Consider the following 24,545-nt stretch of genomic DNA (forward strand, 5'->3'; position numbering starts at 1 on the left):
TGAGGTCAAAAAGCAAAACTGCATGGTCTTGGATGTAGGGGGTACAGGGTTCTATCGCCAACTTTAAGTCCTTCATGCCTTGATTTGTAAGGCAACATTAATTTGAGGACTAGCTGACATAAAAAGCAGTGGGTGCCAAGTGGGGATCAAGCCAGGGACAGTCACTGAGAAGCTGTGGAAGAATATACCAGTGAGGCGGGGGTGGGGAGCACCATAGCCCCCTCCCCACATCCCACTGCCCTCCACCAGCAGCCTCCTCCTGGAGCAGTCGGGCTTTGTGAGCACTAAGTGAAAGGATGACATGTTAAATGGATTGGGAAATGTGAGTGCCACCACCGGCTCTGCGGCTGCCTCTAAAAGCATCCATCCCAGAGTCGACAGTGCACAGTACTACACCAGGCTGCATCTCCTCATTTCTCAGCATCAGTCATAATGCACCGCAGCAGCCTTGGCAGGCCTGCCTCCCTAGCCAGGGCTTCGGGGCCATTATCTTACTTCACAGGTGCTGGGAGCCGCCTGCATCTCAGTCTGATGCTCCAGGGTGCAATGTGAGGTCCTGGCTAATCCCAGCTCAGGCTCTTGTCTTCCAAGCATCACTCTGTTCTATTGTAAAAGGTGTATGTGCGGGGGACCAGCGGGGAGGAGGGAGGAGGGAGGGTTAGAACACTCTTTCCCAATGGAGTGTGCTCATTGGCTGCCAATGATGTCATCGGCACCTATGTCAAGCATCCCCAGTTAATACAGGGCACTAATTGCTTTCTGCATTTTTTTATGTGAAAATTGAATTTTGTGGTAACTAGCAAAACACCTGAGTCACCCTTAGGGGAGAATTGAACTTGAATATCTCGAAATCACCCAGTCTTGGGCCTCAGACTAATTCTAAGGATTTTGCTGTAAGGTTATACCTCCATGGCCCTGTTTGAAAACACAAGGTCTCTTATTTTATTTTGTAAATTCAGCCATTGTGACCTGCTTGGGAGCTCAGGGGACAAGGGGTTCACAAAAGTGTAACCCAGTCCCATCAGGGAGAGTAGCCAGGAAGCCGAGGAGCGTGATTCTGCCGGGATTCCTTTGAACCCGAATACCACCTCCCTCCCACCCCACTGTAGTCAGCCCTCAACCGGCCTTTCCCTGTGCTTAGGCTGCCATCCTCTGGCTGAGCTCCATGGGGACTCGCTGACAGCCGTTCCCTTGGAAACCCTAATTAACGTCCTGTTGGCCTCCACCCAGGTCCACTTCTGATATTGGCAGCAAGACCAGAATGTCTGAGTCCAGCGGCCCAGAGCAAGCACAACTGCATGACAGCACCCCCTTTGCCCAGGTTTCCAGAGGCCCAGTCTCTGTCACTCCATTGGACCAGTCAGCTTTAAATTACTCAGGTAAGAAAACCAAGAGATGGATTTTTACCCCACCGAGGCAGGCCACGCCCAGGTAGACACAGCGGCAACTTCTATGTCAGGGGATTAGATTTAGCTCTGCCCGATCGCGACCCTATTCCGGTTAGCATATTCTCCCCGACCCCCAACATAAGCGCCTGTGCTAAGTAACAGAAAGGAGTACTTTCTGACCCTCAGAACAACTTTAGGAATCACAGTCAACAGACTGAGAGCCGCTCAAAACTAGCTCAAATGCTCTTAAGTTTGTAGATGATCACAAACCCTGTTTATCTTCACTTTTTATTATATTCTTATCTTAGAAACTAGATTTTATATTTTATTTATACATCATATTTTATATTATAAAATCAATCCACAAGCATTTACTACATGCTTTCTATGTGTCTCTCACTGTGGTAAGCACTGGGAATAAAAAGAAAGTCAAAAACAGTTCCTGTCCTCAAAGACTTGCATTCTAATTAAAGAGACAGATGAAAGGTAACAGAGGGGAAGGTACCAGCAGCTGGCAGGGAGGGGAGGTGTCTAGGAAAGGCCCCTTGCAAAAAGTGGCGTTTGCACTGAGTCTTGAAGGAAGCCAGGGATTCTGAGAGTCAGGAATGAAGGAGAATATTCCAGACGTGGGGCACAGTCAGTGAAAAGTTATGAAAGCAAGAGGCCAAATGTCCTGAGAGAGGAACAGGCAGGATGGCTAGAGAAGACTGAAAAGGTAGGATGAGGCAAGATTGTGAAGAGCGTTGAAGGCCAGAGAACTTTGTTCCTGAAGGGAATAGGGAGCCAGTGGAATTTATTGAGCGGGGATGAGACTCTTGCTTTGGGAAAATCACTTTGGAGGCTTTGTACAGGATGGATCGGAGTGGAGAAACTTAGGAGGGAAAGAATGAAGAAAAGTGACCATGTGAGATGAATGTAGCAGAGAGACATTGTGGAGAGAGAAACAAGAAGAGCGGGTGACTGATTGGGCATATAGGGCGAGAGTCAAGAGTTGAGGGTGATGCCAAGGTTGGAAGATGCGATGGCTGAGAGGATGACCGCGCCTTTGGCAGTAATAGAAAAGTTAGAGAAAGGCCCGGTTATGGGGGAATCATAGGATCATAGATGTAGAGCTGGAAGAGACATCCCAGGCTACCTGCTCCCTTCCCTCATTTTACCTGTAAGTACACCAAGGCTCAAGGAGCTGTCGTGACTTACCCAAGGTCAAACATAGAAGTGGTAGAGCTGGGATTTTAACCCAGGTCTTCTAATTCCAAGCCCCATGCTCTTTAAAGATGTCCCTTTTAGGGAAAATGATTCACCTCAGTGTATTAGGCTTGCAAAATACACCTCCCCTCCCAACAAAAAAGGGCACAGACCGGTCACACACATTGAGTGCTACTTGTGTACAAACTGCTGAGTTAGGCAGTTGTGAAAAAAAATTAATTAAAATGCAGAAGCCAGAGTAATGGTAATTAGTGTAAATTAAAGCCGATTAAACCCCATCTTTTAAAAATTTGTCTTTTCTTCTGCCTTGGGGATGAACTGGTTTATCTTAAAGAATGTTAATTCTTTCCCTCTTAAGTTTCTCCACTCCAGTCCATCCTCTGCAAAGCCTCCAAAGTGATTTTCCTAAAGCAAGAGTCTCATCCCTGCTCAGTAAACTTCAGTGGCTCCCTATTCCCTTCAGGATTAAACACAAAATCCTCTGGCCTTTGAACTGTGGATATCTATCTGCTGCTTAGGAACCAAGGGATAAGCCACCAAATGGCCTTTTTGAAGTTTATGTAGTTTACATATATTAGTTTTGACTGTATTATATATATAGTTCTGAAGTTTGTATAGTTTATATAGAAGCTTAATATATTCACATATATGTGCTTTTATATATATATATATGTATATATATATATATATATATATATATATAAAATGAAGGGGGGGGGCTTAGTCCAGGAATAACTGATATAAAAGTGAGAGATACCAATAAACCTAATTTTTTTTAAATGAAAAATATATGGGCAAGAATATCAGCAGAATGAATTGGTTTTTTTTAATTGATGACCCTGCCAGATGTTAAAACGTTTCACAAATCAGTCATTCTAAAAACATCTGGTATTTAACAAAATATTTAAAACAGACCACCAGACCAGAATACAAAAAACCTAAGGAAAGGGCATAGACCATAGAAGAGTTCAGCCTTTTCATTAAAAAAAAAAAACCAGCACTATTCAATATAGATTAGTGATAGAATTTGTTAATAGTATGGCAAAAATATGTTTAAATCCATGTCTTACCTCATATGCTACATTAACTTAATTGGATCGATATTTGAAAACAATGTTTAATTGAAATCAAATTTTTTTTAAAAAAATTCAAACTTTGACCTCTGTTCAAATCCTTTCTCTGACGCTTTTACTTCTGTGACTTTGAGTTTAAACTTTAAACTTCCATAGACAGAAAAGGAAATAAATAATACATTTATCCCAGTTAAGGAAAGGACAGAAAATTTACCTATTGAACCAATAAAAGAAATAACTGGAGACAAAACTGGTAGATTTAATTAATAAAAGAACTTTATAAGATTAAAAAGCAGTTTTCAATTTTTTGTTTAAAGGCATAGATTAAGGAGAAAGTTCTTTGTGGTAACTCTCTATGATCTAGGATTTGTGATCGTCTCAAAATGGATGCTTCCTCCGGCCATGGAGATCATAACCAATCCTTCCATTAAATAAGATAATCAGTCAATAAACAGTGGTTAGCACCTACTATGTGTCAGGCACTGCTGAGTGCTAGATAATATATTATTTGCAATAATATTTGCAAAGTATTTAGTGCCATGCCCGGCACATAGTAGGTGCTTATTAAAATGTGGGGTTATTTAATAGATAATAAATGCTTGCTTCTCCCATCCTATGGAACTCTCAGTGGTAAATGTGTCCGATAATCAACCAATAAGCATTTATTAGGCATTTGCTGTGTACCAGGCAATGGGGATACCCTCAAGGCGCTTACATTCTAAGCATTAGGACACAATATATGAATAAAAATGTAACTACCAAATTTAGAACTGCTGGGTGGCACGGTGGATAGAGAGCTGGGCCTGGAGTTGAGAAGACCAGAGTTCAAATTCAGTTTTATTATTAGCTGGGCAAGTCACTTAATCTCTGCCTCAATTTCTTCCTCTGTAAAGTGGGAATGATACTATCACCTGCCTCCCAGGGTTGGGGTGAGGATCAAATAAGAAAATATTTGTAAAGCACTTGCTGTCATCATATAATCCTTATTACATTTCTAAGGAACTGATACAAATTAATGAGCAATATTCATTCTGCAACAGAAATTCCTACCAAGGGCATGAATGGAATAGTTTTTGAAGAGAAAACTCAGATTGATAGTAACCCTAAATGACGCTGGGCACACATAAGAGTTATGAAACTGACCATAGCTCTTAATCCGATGATCTCACTATGTGCCCTGTAAGACTCCAAGGGTAGGGAATCTGCAGCCTCGAGGCCACATGTGGCCTTCTAGGTCCTTGGGTGTGGCCTTTTGACTGAGTCCAAGTTTTACAGAACAAACCCTTTTATGAAGGGGGTTTGTCCTGTGAAGTTTGGATTCAGTCAAAGGGCCGCACTTCAGGATCTAGAGGACCACACGTGGCCTTGAGGCCACAGGTTCTCCACTCCTTGTACGGTACCGTACAAATGTTATTATGCTGGGAAGGAGAAAAAGCCTGTTGGTGCAAAAAATACTTCCACTCACTTGATCAAGGAGAACTGGTAACAATTTGCATGTCCAACCATTGAAGAGCAGCTGAATAAATGGTAGTGTCTCAATGCAGCAGAAGGAGGCCTCAGCTGTAAAAGGAGGTTGGACAAAATGGTCTCTTAAGGTCCCTTTCCAGTCACAAATCCTATAATCCAATGGCCAGATGCAAAGTATGAAGAATACAAAACAATGTGGGAAGATTTATACAAAGTGATGGCAGAGAGAGAACTGTAGACAAAGGAAGAGTGGTGTGATGTAGCATGTTGGGTTCTGCATCAATGGATGGGTGGGTTGAAATTCTGGCTCTGTTTACTTACTAGTTATGTGACCTTGAGCAAATCACTCCCTTCTCTGGGACTCTTTAACCTGCTCTGTCAAATGATGGGGTTACACTAGAGGTCAGGGAGCCCGGGCTCTGGCCTCAGTGGTCCCTTCAACTTCAGATCCCATGATCCCATGAAGTACAACATACATGTGACTATCTAAAGAAATAAACACAATAATAACATATAATAATAAGTAAAAATGCAGAAAAGAGGTCAGAAGTAGCCAGAGAGAGAGAGAGCAAATTGTTATTGTTATTTTGTGGTGGGGTGTTTTGATAAGAACTGAGACTTCTCTAGTGTAGAGAACTCCACCATTAAAGATCAGCACCTCCTTTACAATTTATATATAGTCTTAGAAAGTTATCTGGGATATGTAGGAGTTAAGTGACACAGCCAATACATGACAGAGGCAACCCTCGAATCCAGGTCTTCCTAACTCCTAGGCCAACTCTCTAACCACTACCCCCTGCTACCTCTTTTTTATTTTATAAATGTCTATGTTTTCCTTTTCTTTTAATAAAAATATAGATAATTTAGATTTTATAGTTTTGTTCTACATTCTGTTTGTCTTAGCTGAGAGTATTAAGTTTATAATCATTTTTAATGACAAATTGCCAGTTGACCTAAGCTTTTCAGAAGCAGGTGGTGCCCAAAGGCAAGGTCACCCCTGTTATGTTATTATTTGTGAAAATAATGGAATTTCTAGATGGTCCACCCCTAATTCCTCTGCTCTGTGGCAGGAAGCACGGTTCCAGCTGTGTTTGCCATTCCAGCTGCAAACAGACCTGGATTCACAGGCTACTTCATCCCCACACCACCCTCGTCCTACCGGAACCAGGCTTGGATGTCCTATGCAGGAGAGAACGAGTTACCGGGGCAATGGGCAGATTCGGTAAGAACTTCCTCTTGTCTGTCACAAAACTTCATCAGTTTCTGCTCCGTACTCTTGGAGAGATAAAGCAGAGGGATGAAATGTCAAGCATGTGACTCCTGGTATTTGCCTTGTGACCTTGCACAAATAAATCATGTAATCTCTCTAAGCCTCAATCTCTTTCTCTGTTAAATGAGATATAATAGTATTAGTAATAGGATTAGTGGTAGTAGTGGTGGTGGTGGTAGTGGTCATGGTAGTAATAGTGGTAATAGTAGCAGTGATAGTGGTGGTGGTGGTAGTAGTAGTTCACATTTATATGGCATTTTATAAATATAGTCTTATTTATTTCCTTAACATCCTTGGGATTTAGGGGCTATTATCAGCCCCATTTTACAGGTAGAAAACTGAGGCAGATTAATAGTAAGTGGCTGAGGCTGAATTTGAACTCAGATTTTCCTAATTCCAAGTACAGTGACCAATCTACCTAGCTTCCTCATATGATACTATATTATGGTAGAATTATAGTATGATAATAGTACCAGGGGGGTTTGTAAGGATCAAATAAAATAAACATATAAAATATAGCATAAATAATCGTAAGTGAAATAATAGCAAATGAGATGTAAAATGTTTTGGAAACCTTAGAAAACACTAGATTAATGTAAGTGATGATGATGATGATGAAGGAGATGAAGGAGAAGGGAGGAAGAGGGAGGAGGAGGACAAAGAGGAGAAGGAGGAGGAGAAAATTGAACTTCAATAACTCTCCTGGGCTATGCAGTAATGCCCTTGGGGCCTATAGAGGTACATAGAGCAATTTGGCCCTATGCCAAAGTTTATAGACTGCTACTCTTTTTTGTGTTCTTATGTCTTTTTCTCATCATTTTGCTCTCTTCTTCCTATTAGCAGTTACTTATTATAGTTCTCAGTGCACCATTCCTTTACGTGCCCCGTTTCTAAGCAAACTTATTAAATTTGTTCCTAAAGTAACAGTAAATGGGCACTGAGTGAGGACCAGAGGACCTACCCTATGAGTAAAATACATAAGCTTTGCATTATTTTACCACTCAGAGGCTTTTTAAATATACCTCCTGGATCTCAACTACATCCTACATGGTTGAGATCACCAGATAAATCAGACCTCCAATACTGTTGTTGGCGGTAGGCCAAAATCATCTGTGCACTGTGAGTCCTCCGTTGTCCTCTCGGCAAGTTTTATGCTCGTGGATTTTACTAGTTTGGTGCTCAGTTGTCTATCTGTGGGCCTTCTATACATGTCCTGCTCAGACCTAGCCAGTCTGTTATTATCTATTTTCTAAGGGCAGGAATCTAGTTTACTTAACTGGGTTAGTCAATCAGCCAATAATTATTGAATATCTGCTATGCGCCAGACACTGTCTTGGCGACCAGGGATACTAGTACAAAGAATGAAACAATCTCTCTTTCAAGGAGTTTATGGTCTTTTTTTTTTTTGGCTAGGAAATGGGGTTAAGTGACTTGCCCAGGGTCACACAGCTAATGTCAAGTGTCTGAGGCTGGATTTGAAATCCCCTGACTCCAAGGCCAGAGCTCTATCCGCTGTGCCACCTACCTGCCCCTATTCTTTTTTAAAAATGAATTATTTTTTTCAAATGAAAATTCTCCTTCTTTCTCCCCCATTGCCCTGTCCAGTGAGAAAGCAAAAAAACCAAAAACCTCTGTGACAAATGTGTATTCAAGCAAAACAAATATACACATATATTTTAATATGTGTGTATGTACATACACATGTCAACATATATATATGCATACATGCATACATATATATCTCAGTCCGCATTCTGAGTCCACTTTCTCAAGTGGTGGGTGGCGTACTTTATCATTTGTCCTCTGGAATTGTGATTGGTCATTGGACCTAAGTCTCTCAAAGTTGTTTGTGTTTACAATGTTGTTGTTGTTGTATAAATTGTTCTCCTGATTCTCCTCATTTCACTCTGTCTGAGTTCATACAAGTGGTCCCTGGTATCTCTGACTAAAGCAGCTTACATTCTAATGAGAGAGACAACACATATGTATAGAAGTATACATAAGACAAATATGTAGCCCATAGAGTATGGTATTTAACATCATATTTATATCCTTGTCTCTCTTTGGGTTAACTCACTTATCCACAGGCCTTTACACTGTTGTGTCTTGGGGGTAAGGTTGTCTTTCTAGTGTGTGTGTTGGGGGGAGGATTGTCATGGATGCCTTGTTGATACAATCCATTCTCAGGATCCTAGAAGTAAACTTCATTTCCATGTCTGCACTCATTACTAAAACTTGTGAGCCCCCACTGGTGTGCTTCCCATTTACACTCGTCCATCACAGAGATACCACTTACTCTTTTCCCCCTCTAAAAGATGCCATTAACTCTTAACATATACTAAGTGAAAAGGCAAAAGCAAAAATTAATCACAATATGTATTAAATGAAAGGCAAAAGTAAGGCATGATCAAAATATAACAGTACAACCATATACCTGGATCACACCTTCACCAATACATGTAGTATCTTGGGTGGAGAGTGGGCATAAACTTACAAAAACTTAGAAGTAAGGCACATGAATAAGGAAACTCATATACCTTGAGTGCCTCATTACTCTGGTCTGCATACCTAAATGTCTGTGGTCTCTTCAGAGAACAGCCTTCACCACAAATTACTTTTTGGACAAAGCCTCTTTCATCGCTACTCTTGGACTACTTAAGCCATATTCACCTCTTTTATCTAATATTGGCCTTAAACCTGGACTTTGTAGAGCTTCCCAGGTCTGCTCCCTTGTCTAAGTATTTTCAATGAAAAGCAGTTCCCCTTAATCCTGGGGTTAGTAAAGCTATTCTGATCTTGCTCTTTGTTAGCTTTGAGGGGTTTTCCATCTCAAGCTGTAGATTAAAGCAGAAGGAAACATGGGCAAGCTTTTGAGGAGTTTCCCCTTTCTCAAGCTGTGAACAGCACTAGAGAGCTGGTGGTCTTTCCCCCCTGCCAGTTCTTCACCTATAGCAGAGAATTCTCCTTTCTTCCAATCAACCCTTCTAAACAGTAGAACATTCTTTCAATCAGATCAGCTCCCCACATCAACAGCAGAGCTGTCTACTGGACTCAGCTTCTATCAGCATCTCAACACCATAAGCTTCTGTGCTCTTTCTTCTGTGTATAAGCAATTTCTCTTGCTGACTTCTCTATTCTCTTTGCTGTACTTGGTGTCTTCAGTCTAAGACTTGTATTCTGATATGGCTTTTTAATGCCTCAGATCAGGGCCTCCTCATGAGATGTGACCCATCTTTTATTTGTGTTTATTATTTCCTATTTATCTTGTATATAGCTTGCTTTGTATATATTTGCTTGCATGTTGTCTCCTCTCATTAGATTGTGAGTTCCTTGAGGGCAGGGACTATCTATTGTCTCTTTTTGTATCTTTTAGCACAATTCGTGGCACACGGTAGGTACTTAATAAATGTTTCAAGTCAGTGACATCTAAATGGCAGGCATGATTACCTGTATTTGAAGGATGATGAAGGCTGAGTCCTAGGAAGTTTAAGCAGTTTGCCCAAGGTCATACAACTGGTGAGTTGTACAGCCAGGATTCAAACCCAAATCTTTTGATTTCAAGTCCAGAGCTCTTTCCACTGAACTTGTGGGAAAATAACTCTTATAATAACCACCATCCCATTCTGTCCAGTGGAACATATAGCATGATGCTGAATCCCAAGAGTTCTAGCTGAGACATCTGAGTGCTCAGCCCCCTAGGACCAGCACCAGCTTTGGGCCAGGGAAGGGGCAAGGATCCTTCTCTGTCCTTAAAAGGTCAACAGTGAGTCAGCCAAAATGGGTTAATCCAAAAAGGCCAGTGGCAAAAGGACATATCTTTGCAACTTGTTGGGTGAGAATGCAGGACTCCCATAGCATCCTGACTTCCTGACCAGTAGAACTGACAGGAATGGGGTCCATTTCACTAGAGACCTTTATATGCTGAGTGAACAATCAGACATGTTACAGGGGGAATTCATTTTCTTACATGGGTTAGACTAGTTTCCGAACAACTCTGAAAATCTGTGAGTCTGTGATCCAGAGATGGGGATGAAAGTTAAAATCAAAGGCCAATGTAGCAATTCAATGAGATAGGAAGGAAAGTCGGTCAAGAGTAGGGGTCTGGGGCTGCTGCTGTCATACTCAGACCAAGGACTCTGAGAAGCGTTTTTCCTAGGGCGAAGGGAACTAACCCTTCCTCTGCTATCAGTGCTGCCCATTGCTGCAGACACTGTTGCTAGTTGACCTCATTTTCCTGAAATGGAACTTCTCTTTCTCCTAAATCTATTTCTCCTCCTTTTCCTGACATCCCTGCTTCTGTCCATGGTACCACCATTCACCCTCTCCCATGGTGGAAACCTAAGGATCAGTCTTTGATTCTCCCCTTTCCCCCACTTCCCTTATATCATCTGTTGTCTTATCTATGAAATAGTAATTAATAATAATCCCTCACATTTATATAGCATTTACCATGTGCCAGGCACGGTGCTAAGAGCTTTACAATTATTATTTCATTTGACCTTTGCAACAACCCTACGAAGTGGTGCTATTATTATCCCCATTTTACAGATGAGGAAACTGAAGCACACCAAGGTTAAATGGCTTGCCCAGAGTCACACAGCTAGTAAGTGTCAGGGGCTGGGTTTGAACTCAGGTCTTCCTGACTCCAGATCTGGCACTCTATCCATAGGGCCATCTAGTTTCTCAATAAGGTTACACAGGGATGATAATAGCACCTACATCACTGGAAGGGTTGTTGTGAGAATGTTATCTAAAGCACTTGGCTAACCGTAAAACACTGTATAAATGCTAGCTATGATTATTGTTATTGTTATTATTATTATACCTGCTCGTCTGCCAAGACCTGTCCATTCCCATCCCACACCATCTGTCCTACCTAGTCCCTGCTCTCTTCTCCTGGAGTACCTAGCCTAGCTTAGACCTTCATGACCCCCTGCCCAAGCTGTTCCAGTCTCCATCAGAGTGAACGCTCCACCTCCTCCTCCCCAGTCCAATCCAACCTTCATATCTCTGCAAAATAAGCCTTTACTGTGTAAAACAACAGCAGCAATACTGGCTCACATTGATCTGGCGTTTTAAGATTTATGAAGTACTTTACCATCACAATGTAAACTCCCTCCTCACGAGTAGAGAGGCTGCCCTCCTTCTCTTTTCTGTCCCCAGTGCCTAGCACAGTCCCTGTACATAGCAGATGCCCACTGTTTATTGATTGGTTGGTTGATAACAATCATGGCACGCATTTATATTTATTTGTGAGGGTCCCAGGTGGCATGAGAAATGCATGCAGATGCCCTTTGCTCAATAGTAATAGCAAACTTTTGTGTTGAGAGCCAGACCCTGTGGAAAGCTCCAGCTTCATCTTTTTGATTGGCTGAATCCACCAGTCTAGGTCTGTCCTTCTCCAGCTGAAAATGAGCCAGTGTCCTTTTTCATTGTTTTTAATTAAGTGGAGGATGATTATTCTAGTTTAAGAAGGCTCTTTCCTGGAGCACAATTACCACATCCAATTACCTAGTGAACAGTGCCTATTAGCAGGGTAGCTTGTAACAAGTTTTTTTTTTTAATTTTCTGTCTAAGCTACTGTGTGTAGTATTTAAAAAAAAAAAGTAAATGAGGACAAATCACAGCTGAAGATTTATTAGACACTATGGTTGTATCTATACATCCAAGTATCCAGTGACCAACTCAGGCCATCATCTGGATATTTGGTCTACGTGGCAGCCAACAACCAGCTGTTTTAGTTGGATTCGACATGCCTTTTTGAGCATCTGCTGTATGCGCTGAGGGAACCACAGAGAAAAATAAAGCACTTTCTTCTGTCCTCGCAACATTGAAGAGATGAGACATTCAATTCCATTCAAGTTAGCAAGTATTAAATACCTACTATGTACCAGGAAAGAGACACTGTGGCACAGTGGATAGAGAACTGGACTCAGAATCAGGGTGACCTGGGTTCAAGAAGCACTTCTGACACCTGCTGGCTGTATGACCCTGGGCAGGTCATCTCACTGGCCCCAGGCATTTTCTCTAAGAATACAAGTTGCAGTAGCTGATCTACATGGGTAGGATTTTCCCTTCTAGGCAGCTCCTTGAACCCATGAAACCACATATCTGGACCCCCCCCAAAAAAAAGACTGAAGATAATGAAAACAAGAATGAAACAGTCCCTGCCCTCAAGGAGCTTACGTTCTACTGAGAGAAAACAACATGTACACAAACATACAAATATAGGCTATGTATAAAGTAAATAGAAAGTCATTTGGGGGGAAGAGAGGAGGCTTTAGCCTCCTCTGTACAGAAGCGCCACTGTCATATAAGGTGTCCGTGACTACATTGTACATGAAAAGATCACTACAGGTAGACCAAATTCAGAATAATTGAAAAACTACCAAAGGTCCCAAAGATCAACTCACAACACTCCTTCATGACAGAAAGACAGGAGAGAAGCAGGATGCAATGGACTAGTGTAGACATCTTCCCATATGGTCACTCTATTGGATGTTTTTGCTTAATTGGTTCTCTCTTTTTTTGGGGGGGGGGAGGTGAGACAGTTGGGGTTAAGTGATTTGCCCAGGGTCACATAGCTAGTAAGTATCAAGTGTCTGAAGCCGGATTTGAACTCAGGTCCTCCTGACTCCAGAGCCGCTGCTCTATCCACTGCACCACCTAGCTGCCCCTAATTGGTTCTTTGAATTGTTGTTACAAGGAAGGGATCAGTCTGGAACTGCACGCTTTGCTTTGTTTTTCCTTCACAAATGACTGGGATGCAAATACAATAGGCATCAATGAAATGTGTTTAACTGTCCAAAAAACCACAAACCTTAGAATATCAAATAATACTAATGATAACAGCTAACATTAAGATAGGACTTTAAGGATTGGGTTATCTCATTTGATCTTCACAACAATCCTGGGAGGTAGGTGTTATTATTGTGCTCACTTTACAGATGAGGAAGTTGAGGCAGACCAAGGTGAAAAGATTTGCTTGTCCAGCCTCTACTGGAAAATCTTGATAGTGAGCTAGAGGGGAAGAGCATTCCAGGTGGAGGGAAGAACTGTGAGCAAAGGCATGGAGGTGGGATATTTCTAAGGACTCAGCTGGTTTATGACAAATTAGAAGACTGAGTCTCAGGAACACTAAAGAAGCTCTCTTTTATAATTAAATCACTGGACCATCCAGGTATCCGTCTCCGGTCATGGTCTCAGGCTATTTACTACAAAAATGGGGAAAACCCTTCACTTACTTCCTAACTTCCAACTCATGTCACGGGGTTCATGAAGTCATTAGTCTGGGGCTGTAAGAAAGAGGACTAGACTTGGAGCTTTGTCACTAAGTGCATAGTCAAATGAGCATTTAACTACTCTGAGCCGTAAAACATGAAACTCACAGAATAATACTTTCACTACCTCAATCAGATAGACATTTGAGTTGTTATATCTTTCTTCTTCCCTATCCTACCCTCACATAGTGCTGAGTGCACATCAACTGTTTAATGAATTTTGCCTAATTGAATTGAATTTCATTTACCTTTTACATTTACCATTTACACTCTTTATACTTACTAAGGCAGGGAAATCGGCAGACTCTTGGAACCATTGAATTCAGAACCGTGGGACTTGCAAAGTGTTACAATGGTATAAAGAAACTGAGTAATTAATTACATCCAAGGCAGTGATATATTTGGCAATGCATGCAGTTGCAAAACAAACCAGGTCCAAGGCTCTCCATAGCCAAAGACCTAGAAGCTTGGTTTCTCATAGTTAATACACAATTTGGAGGAAGAGAAAAACAGGAAAAACAGGATCATAGGGATTATGACATCAGGTTTCTCATTATGGAAGGTGGGGTCTGGAGATACTGAGGTGAGAGGGAGAGAGATTAGTTTTGTGACATTCCTTAAGTAGGGTGACCTTTGGTGGGGAGGAGTAACCTTGTGACTTAAAATCGGGTGACTTACAAGCAGCTGAAACTTAGCTTCACAAAACAAAGTGGATAAAAGCAAATGGAGTGACTTATGCTCATTTTTATTGTAACAAGAGACTACATTTTACAAATATTGTCCACACAAGCTCAATCTAAAATAATTGAGAAATCTATTTAACTCAAACAACCTATTTCCAGATCATGTCTATTCATTTAGATTCCTCTGGGTATAAAAATGCACCTTGGTAACGTCTTAACCTGCTCTCTCATCTAGGTTCCACTCCCAGGTTACATAGAGGCATATCCCCGGTCACGCTACCAACAGACATCCCCCTCAAGACTCCCCCGGCAGTACAGCCAGCCCACCAACATGCACCCAAGTCTGGAACAGGCCCCCATGGCCTCCACAGCAGCGTCTCAGCAGAGCCTGGCAGAGAACGATACTTCTGATGCTCCGCTGACCAACATTTCCACAGCAGCCCTGGTGAAGGCTATCCGGGAAGAGGTTGCTAAGCTGGCCAAGAAACAAACAGACATGTTTGAATTCCAGGTCTAACACTTAGGAGTTCTCCACTCTTGTAGCCATTGAACTCCAAACCGTGAAGGCAGCAAAGAGACAAGGAAATGTGTCTTTGGTTTGTTTGTTGGGACTTGGAAGAGAGGGTGGATTTCTGTCTGACCCATCACTGCCTGGAAAGTTGAACTCTGGGGTTTCTGCTAAGTGGAGCAACTCCTTAAATAGCAAAGCTCTTGACCTGTCTATTAGGCTGGCCAGTCAAGGTTGTCCTGCCTGGCAACTGTGTGTTTGATATGCTGATACATTAAATCCATGGAATATGATTGTCTGTCCTGAAAAGCCTTAGGCATGAGAGATACTATTTGATAGATTGCCCTTCAATGCCATATTTCATAAGTAACCAGAGAGAGGACAAAATCCAGACCTGACTACCATGACCTCTGCATGCTCAATCTGTATTTCTGTGATAAAAAGGTGAGGATGAGCACCAGACTGCATTCTTTCTCATTGGAACAACAGCAAAATTTAAATGGAAAAAATAAAATAAAATAAAATCATCTCTGAACTTGGGATAAGGGAAACTGAAACCAATCAAGTAACTTCAACCCTTTTTATTTCAAGCTCATGCTCAAGGCCAAGTGAAATTTATGTTTCTGGTTCTCCCCAAACAATCGCCCTTGTAAATAGTCCCAACTTGGTTTCTCATTAACCGTACAATGGCCCGAAAGCAGAGAAGATGGGAGAGGAGACTGATTGTGGCCGCGTAATTGGCGTTTGCCAAATTCTTAAAGGCCCCTGTTGAGCATCTGAAAAAGTGTTGGCCTTTGGAGAATAGAATGAATTGTGAGTTGTGCTGAAGACCTAACAAAAAAAAGAAGAGAGAATTGCTGCAAAGTGCTTTTGGGAATTCTGCAAATGAAAAATGGTTATTTGAGTCTGTTTTCTTTGCCCTACATTTGAAAGTAGCCTGAGAACCAACCATCTCTTTCTGTTTCTCTTTCTCTCTCTCTCCTGGAATAATAGGTACATCTACTTTCACAAGGAAACCTCTGTTTATCATAAAGCTTTCCAGCTCTCTTGAACAATGCTGTGTAGTAAATTCTGCCAAGTGTCTCGAAATAAAACTGTGATTAATGTCTGTTCAAAATGGGATATGTGAATCTGCAGACTTTCAAATTCCCAGCCGATGTTTGTAGAAACTTTGGAATATGGGCAACCTGTTGACTTATGGTCCAATGTAAATCAATGAACACAAGCGTATGAATTTAACCAAATCATCTCGTTCCGTGGAAGCAGGGAGTTGGGGGGAGGGGGCTGGTGTTTACTAAAATTAGAGACTGCTGACCATGGTGTGCTTAATGCTGATAATCCTCTTTCACCACTGGTAGGGAATCTGACCTCTTCAGCTCATTGTAGGGGACACATGTCCAGAATTCTTTTTCCCCAAGTCAAATCAAATAAAGTAACATCTTGACCATGGGCAATACTCTGGGTTCCTTCATTGAGAAAGCAGCTTCAGTAGCAGAGGTCCCCAGCGTTGGGGATGGATGTACTTGACATCTGTTGAATTCTGTGCTAATGGCCTCCCTTCACCCTGTAATCCATTCAGCTACAGCCATATATATGTTCTCTATCTGATCTGATCACCTCATTCTCCACATGAGTTTCTTTGGTCTTTAACCAAGATGAAAAGTTAAAGTTGGGTTAGCTTGGGGGCCATGTCTAAAATCTGAGAAGAACAGGAAAGGAAGGTTCAGCCTAACAAAGCACACACAGTCTTTTAAAACTGAGCAATTTTTTTTGTTTCAAAGACAAAGAGCCCATCCCAGATAATACCAGAGATAATGAATGGGTGGTAGAATCTTCAAATATCTGTCTTGGTCAGACCACATAGAATAACAAGGAACCTTTTGGTAAACTGGTTGATTTTTCAAAATGTTAGTGTTTTTTGTTATTTAAAAAAATCAGATATAAATAAAATGTATTTTTATAATCTCCATGTGTATATACTGTATATTTCTACCAGTGGCCAATTTGCTATGGATTAAGAACTAAGTCAATTTGCAAGACACTATAGACACAGTAAGACTTTATTGAAAAATTGATGTGTGGTGTGTAAATTTAATCTTAGCTAGGCAGTCAACTAACGTGAATGCAAAAAGAGCCAAAGAAACTCAGCCTTTCATACAAATAGGTATTGGTCTGATAAAGTCAGTTAACTCTCTCACTTGCTTATTAATGCTATTATGTCATCAGTGCCACTCTGTCAATCCAGATGTGTTACTTTCTATCCAACTGGTGTTTGCCTGGAAATCCTGTATGTCAAATAGAACCTTAAAAACAATTGTGCAATTTAAATATTTATGCTTTGGGATGAAATCTCTGAGCTCTGGACATGTTAGAGGTGATAATGAATGCATGTAAAATTCATGGACATGTAAATGTCCTCAGCCTTTACATTACCACAAGTTTGAATTTTTTCATATAATTTTTACAAAAAGCTGTATCTCCCTGTTTCCCCAGGAAGAGTTATTAAATCTTTGAAGTCAATTCTAGTCAATTATATTTTTTCAATCTTTTGGGAAATGCCAAAGTTCATTCTTTCATTAGAAAGATTCCAATGCATACTATATTCCTAGCCATGGGTTCTACGTTCAGAAAGACTCATTAACTTGTATTCCTAAATGTTAGTGCTGGGAAAGAGCCTAGAAATCATCTCATCTAACCCCTACTCATTTTACAGATGAAGAAACTGAGACCCAGAGAGGATAGGTGACTTACCTGCCCTGGGTCAAGCAGCACTAAATTCCAGGCGCTGTCCTGGGCACTGGGGATACGAAGACAAAATGAAGCAATCCCGTTCTACTGGGGGAGACAATATGACAATAACCGCATACATAATACACACAAAGTAATTGAGGGAGTCCTAATTCCTAAACCACTGATTGTTCTACTAAACCATGCTTTCTACTGTGTTGTTTATAGTGCACATCTGTACATTTTTTTGGAAGATGAGAACACAAGTAGTGGTTTCTTGGGGCTTATGGGCAGTTTCCCCACTACCAGTACTCCTGGATTTGAGACATTTTCCTTGGCTTGGTGGTTCAGTTTAAAATCCAATACTCCAAACACAATGAGTGCCCTGAGGTAGCAAAATTTTCCTGATTTTGATAAGTATATTATTCCATATATTTAGGGGAGGGAGGTCGGGAAGGGAAGATTGAGAAAGAAACTTGTCATCCCTTTACCAGACGATATTTTAAGAAATTTTGGGCTTTGTGTTTTGATTCAATAGGTCATACACAAAAGGTGTTTCCACCCAGTAGGGATTGATTCTGCGCCCCAGGCTACCCACAGAATCACAGTCTCAGTGTTGGTAGGAATCCGAACCTATCCTGGCCAACCCATACCTGCGCAAGAATTCCCTCTACACTACAATCAACAGGCAGCCAGCAAAGCCCCAAATGTCGAGTTAGCCCATTCTACTTGTGGATAGGTCTAATTATTATTAATTAATTATTATTAGCAACTCTTTCCTTACAGGAAAGGGAAGGAAAGGGGAATAAGCATTTCTATAGCACCTACTATGCCAAGTGCTTCACGTGTCTCATTTGATTCTCACAACAATGTTGCAAAATAGGTGTTGTTATTAATGAAATATTTGTCAAATGAGATAATATTTTTAAATATTAGCTTAGCACAGTGCCACTTAGTAAGTACTATATAAATGCCTATTATTATCAGTATTAATTATCCCCATTTTACAAGAGGGAATAAGTGATTTGCCTAGGGTCGCACAGCCAGTGTCTAAGGTCAGATTTGAACTCAGGTCTTCCTGACTCCAGGCCCAGTGCTTTATCCTCTGTGTCACTTCACCCCAAAATCTGCTCCAATAACTTCCACCCATATCTCCTGAAGACTAAAAATAATTAATCTGATTCAATGGCACTCGGTCAAAGTTAGGCTATTATAAAACCTAGTAGGTAGGGCTTGCTACAGTTGGAGTAGAGATAGAAGGAAATATTTAAAATTTAATCTCAACAAAACAAAGAAGAAAATCTCTTAAAGTTCCTAATATAACCATATGGTCAAAACCATTTATAATAAAAATATTTTTAACAATTTATCCAATTTTGTCTCCTTCCAATCTTCTTGTCCCTTTACATCTGCCAATATAATCAGTGTATGTGGGTTGTTCTTCTAGATCTTCCTTCAATTTGCCTTATTTAAATAATCTTTCCATATTTCTGTATATTCCTCATCTGTCATAGATATCTTATTACATGGCCACAATTAGTTCAGCCTTTTTCATAACTATTGGATGTGTTGTTTCCAACTTTTTCACTGCCCCAAATGAAATAGCTTTTGTTCAGTTCAGTCTTATTTTCTTTTAATTGCTTTCCAGAAATGGGATCATGGGGTCAGAGAATATGATTGATTTTGCAGTTGTTGCCAGAATACTCTGCAAAATATTACACCGATTTACAATTCCACCAATAATGTATGAGTGCATCTGTTTTGTCCCTCTTAGTTTTACTAACTTGATGGGTATGAGGGTTTAATTTGTATTTAATTATTAGAAGGCTCAAATAATTTTCAGGCTATTAGATATAATTTGTGTTCCATCTTTTGTACATTGCGTATTCGTATCCTTTACCCTTTAGAGACTGCCAGAGTCTCTTATAAATGTGTATCAATTCCATAGAGATTCTGGATGTCACACTTTTGTCAATTATCAAATAACAAGCATTTAATTAGCAATTAGTAGGCACTAGGCTCTGTGCTGAGCATTAGGGTTAGAAAGTTTTCCAATATATCGCTTTTCTTTTTGTTTTATTTTGTTGTTTTCATTGTTGGACATACATGAACACAAAAGATGTTAAAATTTTTACAATTGCTCCTTTGTTCCATTTATCTGCTTTTCTGCTTCTCAACTAGTTTTAGTTTTGGTAATTACTGCTTTGTAGCATATTTTAAAGTCTGACAGAGTACATTGTCCTCCCTTAACTTCTTAAGCAAAGTTCCCTTTGATTTTCTCCATGCAATAATAGATGACAGTTTATATGGTGCTTTAAGGAACTACTTTTACAGATATTATCTCATTCATTCCTTATAACAACCCAGTTGAGGACATGGAGGCTGAGAGAGGTAAGTGACTTGGCCAAGTCATACTTCAGGAACTGTCTAAGGTAGGATTTGAACTTGAGTCTTCCCAACTCAAAGTCCACCACCATATCTACAACACCACCTCTTCTTAGTTTATTTAGCTCTATAGAATAACCCATGGGGGGGCAGCTAGGTGGCGCAATGGATAGAGCACTGGTCCTGAAGTCAGGAGGACCTGAGTTCAAATCCGGCCTCACACCAAACATGTGGCACTTACTAGTTGTGTGACCCTGGGCAAGTCACTTAACCCCAATTGCCTAAAAACAAAAACAAACAAGAATAACCCATTGGTATTTTGATTTCTATTTCCATGAAGCCACACAGTAATTTGGGAAATGTTGATATATTTACTCTGCTGTGCCATCCTCACCACGTGCAGAGGGCTCTTCCACCAAGCTTTGCAGAGCTTTATGATGGCTGGAGATGCGAAAGTCCTTTGAAATGCATGCAACGCTGTAAAAATGTCCGTGTTGCTAGAATTACTGTCTCCATCTGCGTGGCTAGGTTTCGTTTTTACCTAGCAACATGGAATGGGCCCCACCTATTGGATCAACTTGTGTTTTCCAAATATCTAAAACATTATGATTGGCCAATTCAGTATAATTCAACAAACGTTCATTAAGCACTTGCTGTCTGTGTTAATTACTGGAGTTTAGAATCCTCTTTGTCAGGCTTAGACTTCCATGTCCCTCAGCACAGGTCCATGAAAGCAGCCCTGAATTCCACCCTGGACGAATAATCATAGTCAAGTAATAAAACAAGAATTATGTGTCAGTCCACTGGGGGGTGGGTAGCCAAATGGATGGAGTGGTGGACCTGAAGAAGGAGACCTGGGTTTGAATCCTGCAGTAGACAAGTCCTTTCCATTTGCTTGTAGGCAGGGCATTCTGCCTCTCAGAGCCCCAGTTTACTCATTTGTGATATAGAGATAATAATACTTGCACTATCTATATCTCACATGGTTGTTGCCAAGAGGCTCAGCCTACCACAGAAGAAGAAGCATGTGGCCACGTTCAGTCAATTAATCAAGAAGCATTTATTAAGTACCAACCACATACCTGGCACTGTGCTAGCCATTGGATAATCAAGAGATCCAATGAGAAAATCAAATGACTTCAAAAAGTGACTGCAACCACCCCAGAACGACACAAAAGGTCAACCAGAGTTCCAAAGATAAGAGGAAAAAAAGAGAGTATGCCAGAAAAGCCAGCGCCCACACTTAGGCAGGCGGCAGGAACAAGTATGTGCGAAATTGGCTGCCTGCCTCCATCCAGGCAGCCCTCTTGGTCAGTCATTCAAAGTCTTCATGCCTCAAGGGTCACCTTCTACGTGTGGCCTTTCCTAGCCCCTCCAGAGGCTGATGCTGTCCCTGTCAAAATCACCTTGTATCTTTTGGGTTTCTTCATGTGTGTGTGTGTGTGTGTGTGTGTGTGCATGCACATTTACACATATCTCCCCCTTAGGTGTATTTCCTACATGTGTGTGCATATTACACATGTGTGCATATACATATGTATAACTGTGTATATGTGTATGCACACGTGTGTCTACATGCATTTGTGTGTTGTATATATGCATGCGTTGTGTATTCATGTATATGAATGTGTGCGTGTGTGTGTGTGTGTGTGTGTGTGTGTGTATGCTGTTTTCCCCAATATAATGTTAGCTCCTTAGAGGCAGGGGCTGTTTTAGCCTGTTTATCTATGCTTCCTTCTGAACTATCTTCTACACACTTTAAACATTTTTTCAAGCATTTGTTCAGGCAAATGTTTCCAGTTCCTCTTTTTTCTCTATTTGGGCATTACCATCACTGCCCCCCCCATATTTTCCCCCAACATGTCCCTTTCAAAGCTGTTCTGCTTGTTGGTGTTTCTAGCTTTCCTTCTCTTCTATTTTTGGGGGGCAACCCCTATTACTATCCTCCCTCTTCCCCCTCCCCAACTTAAAAACAGGGGAAAAACCTTGGTAACAAATGAGCACACTCAAGCAAAGCAGGTCCACATAGTGGTCATGTACAAGAGGTACATCTTCTTCTGCACCTTGGGTCCATGACTTCTCTGTGAAGAAGTGGACATGATATGTCTCATTACAGGTCTTCTGGAGGAGACGTGGCTGGTCATTGCTTTCAAAACTGGTTTTGTCATTGTATAAATTGTTCTAATTGTGATCACTTCTTGCTCAGTCAGATTCTTCATGCCTCAAGGGTCACCTTCTATGTGCAACCTTTCCTCATTCCTCCAGAGGCTTTTGCCCTCCCTGTCAAAATCACCTCCTATTTATTTTGTGTATGTGTGTGGGTATAATTTATGCAATATAATATATACACACATGTCATAGGTACACATATATCTATGTATTTATGTACACCTCTTAGGAATCTGTATTCCACATATATGTATATATATATATATATACATATACATATATACACACATACATATACACATTTATATGTGTGTATACATACTTATATAAACATATATCCAATATATCATATATATCAAAAGGACATAGACCCACATTTATATGTATGTCCATCACATATAGGCATCAGCCCTTGCTTTCCAGAATGCTCTGAAATTGTCTCCATGGTCATTTCTTACACAACAATAGGATTCCATTATATTTATAGACCCTCATTTGTTCAGCCATTCCTTAATGGATGGGCACCCCCTTTAGTCACTAGTTCTTTATTTCTCTCTCTCTTTTTTCCCTTTTTAGTTCCTCCTTCAGAATCAGTTTTGTTTTGCTTGTGACTCTTTTCTCCCTGGCATTATCCTCCCTTTTGCCCTGCTTTCCCTATCCTCTCCTGTTTCCCTGTCGAGTTTGGCAGATTTTCAGTACCCTTCATGGCATTTCCAAAAAAAGTGCTAAGGACTTTAGCCCTGAGTGTCCCAGTCTGAACACGGCCACACTGGAGCTGATGGTTGCTGCCTCTGGTCCTTTCTGAGGTCTCCTGACAGCCTGTGGCTTAGAGGAACCCTCCATTCTTGCCTCCCTGGGACACAGAGTCTTGTAGATTACACATACCTATTTCTGGATGGTCTCTGATCTCTCTAGGGAGCTTCCTGCTTGATCACCTAAGTGCAGGTTCTGTCTTTTCCATCTTCTTTCCTTTGGGCATCAACTGGTAGCACTGTGGATAGAGTGCTGGACCTGGAGTCAGAAAGGCCTTAATTCAAATCTATCCTGATACTTACTAGCTGTGTGACCTTGGGCAAGTCACTTAACCTCTGTTTGCGTCAGGTTCTCTAACTATAAAATGGGGATAAGAATAGCACCCACCTCACAGAGTTGTTGTGAGGGTCAAATGAGATAATATTTGTAAAAGGCACTTAGCACAATATCTGGCTCATAGTAATAGATGCTATGTAAATGCTAATTCCCTTCTTTCCCTTCTCCTTATGGGCCATGGGCTTCTAGCTGATCTGGGGTGGATGAGGTCACTTATTACAGGTTCTCATTGAATTTTAAAAATCATTATTTAGCCTTGTATACTTTTTAGATCTTTGCTAGAGTTGGTATAGGGGAGGTAGGTCCCCAAAGCTTAGCTACTGCTTCTTCTAGGTCTCCAGAAGCTGAGGGTGGTGGTTTTTCTAGTAATACAGCTCACAGACCCCTACAATGGTACTTCTTTTCCTTACCTCCCAATTATCAGCTGATGGCAATTAACTAGCTAGGTGTAGCTTATAGACAGGAGTATTTACTAAGGCAGGATAGTAAAAACAATTAGTACAAAATATCCCTTGCCCCTACCCCCAAAAAAATTCTGTGGCATGCTCTCCTACAAGTACATACAAAGTCCAAGGGAAAGTGGGCTCCAACTTAGAGCACAGATGGCAAAAGGGGTAACTCACAGCTCCTAAAATTCCTTTTGCTGAAACTTTTGCTGAAACACTGAAGTTCCAGATGTTCCCTTTTGGAATATGATAGTTTTTCTCTGAGGCTCTTCAGAGAACCTTAAAACTATTTTTTCTTACTGCATCCAGTCTGTCCTTGTCTCTTGGTGCAGACACTACTATCAGCTTTTTAAAGAACACTACCAGAATATTGATGGAAACTGCAACATCTCCCCAAACCTTCTATCTCACAAAGTCCTTTTCCAGCCAAGGTAGGGAAGAGAAGACCAAGACTGAGACCAGGGAAGGGGACAGGACTAGGTCTCTTTCCATCCTCCCCCAGTGATTTCTTCTGTGGCTTGACTGGTAAGTTTCCACCCAAATCTACCAGAATCTCAAATCCCTAGGCTCTAAATTGGCTGCAGTAGCATCATACATAACTCAAAGTGTATGACCAAGTCTTCTAAACCTTGCCTGACAAACACATTACCTGTGCAACATCACTACATTGTACCAAATGTCTTCCAAAGACTTCTGAATTGAGGATTTTTTACACTTAGTTTAAAGCCTTTGACTGACTGATTGGCTCAATAGAAATGCCTGGTCTTTGTTACACCTGATGATTCATTTGACATGTCCTAGGCTCTGTAATTATTAAAGTAGGTGTATGAGACACCACTCTTAAATTGTCTTCC

The 24,545-nt window shown here is 41.0% G+C and overlaps 1 protein-coding gene across 1 annotated transcript in view; it reads left to right on the top strand.

Annotated features, from left to right (window-relative positions):
- KIAA1549L (KIAA1549 like) overlaps positions 1-17,395 on the top strand; it is a 310,713-nt gene extending 293,318 nt beyond the window's left edge. The window contains 3 exon segments of the mRNA XM_078148701.1: positions 1,231-1,379; positions 6,205-6,356; positions 14,603-17,395. Of these exon segments, the coding sequence (XP_078004827.1) occupies positions 1,231-1,379; positions 6,205-6,356; positions 14,603-14,884 (583 nt within the window). The 3' untranslated portion in view covers positions 14,885-17,395.
- Positions 17,396-24,545: the final 7,150 nt, after the last annotated feature.

The sequence above is a fragment of the Phascolarctos cinereus genome, unplaced genomic scaffold (assembly GCF_003287225.1).
Source record: "Phascolarctos cinereus isolate Bilbo 61053 unplaced genomic scaffold, phaCin_HiC Scaffold_9;HRSCAF=440, whole genome shotgun sequence".
Taxonomy (NCBI): domain Eukaryota; kingdom Metazoa; phylum Chordata; class Mammalia; order Diprotodontia; family Phascolarctidae; genus Phascolarctos; species Phascolarctos cinereus.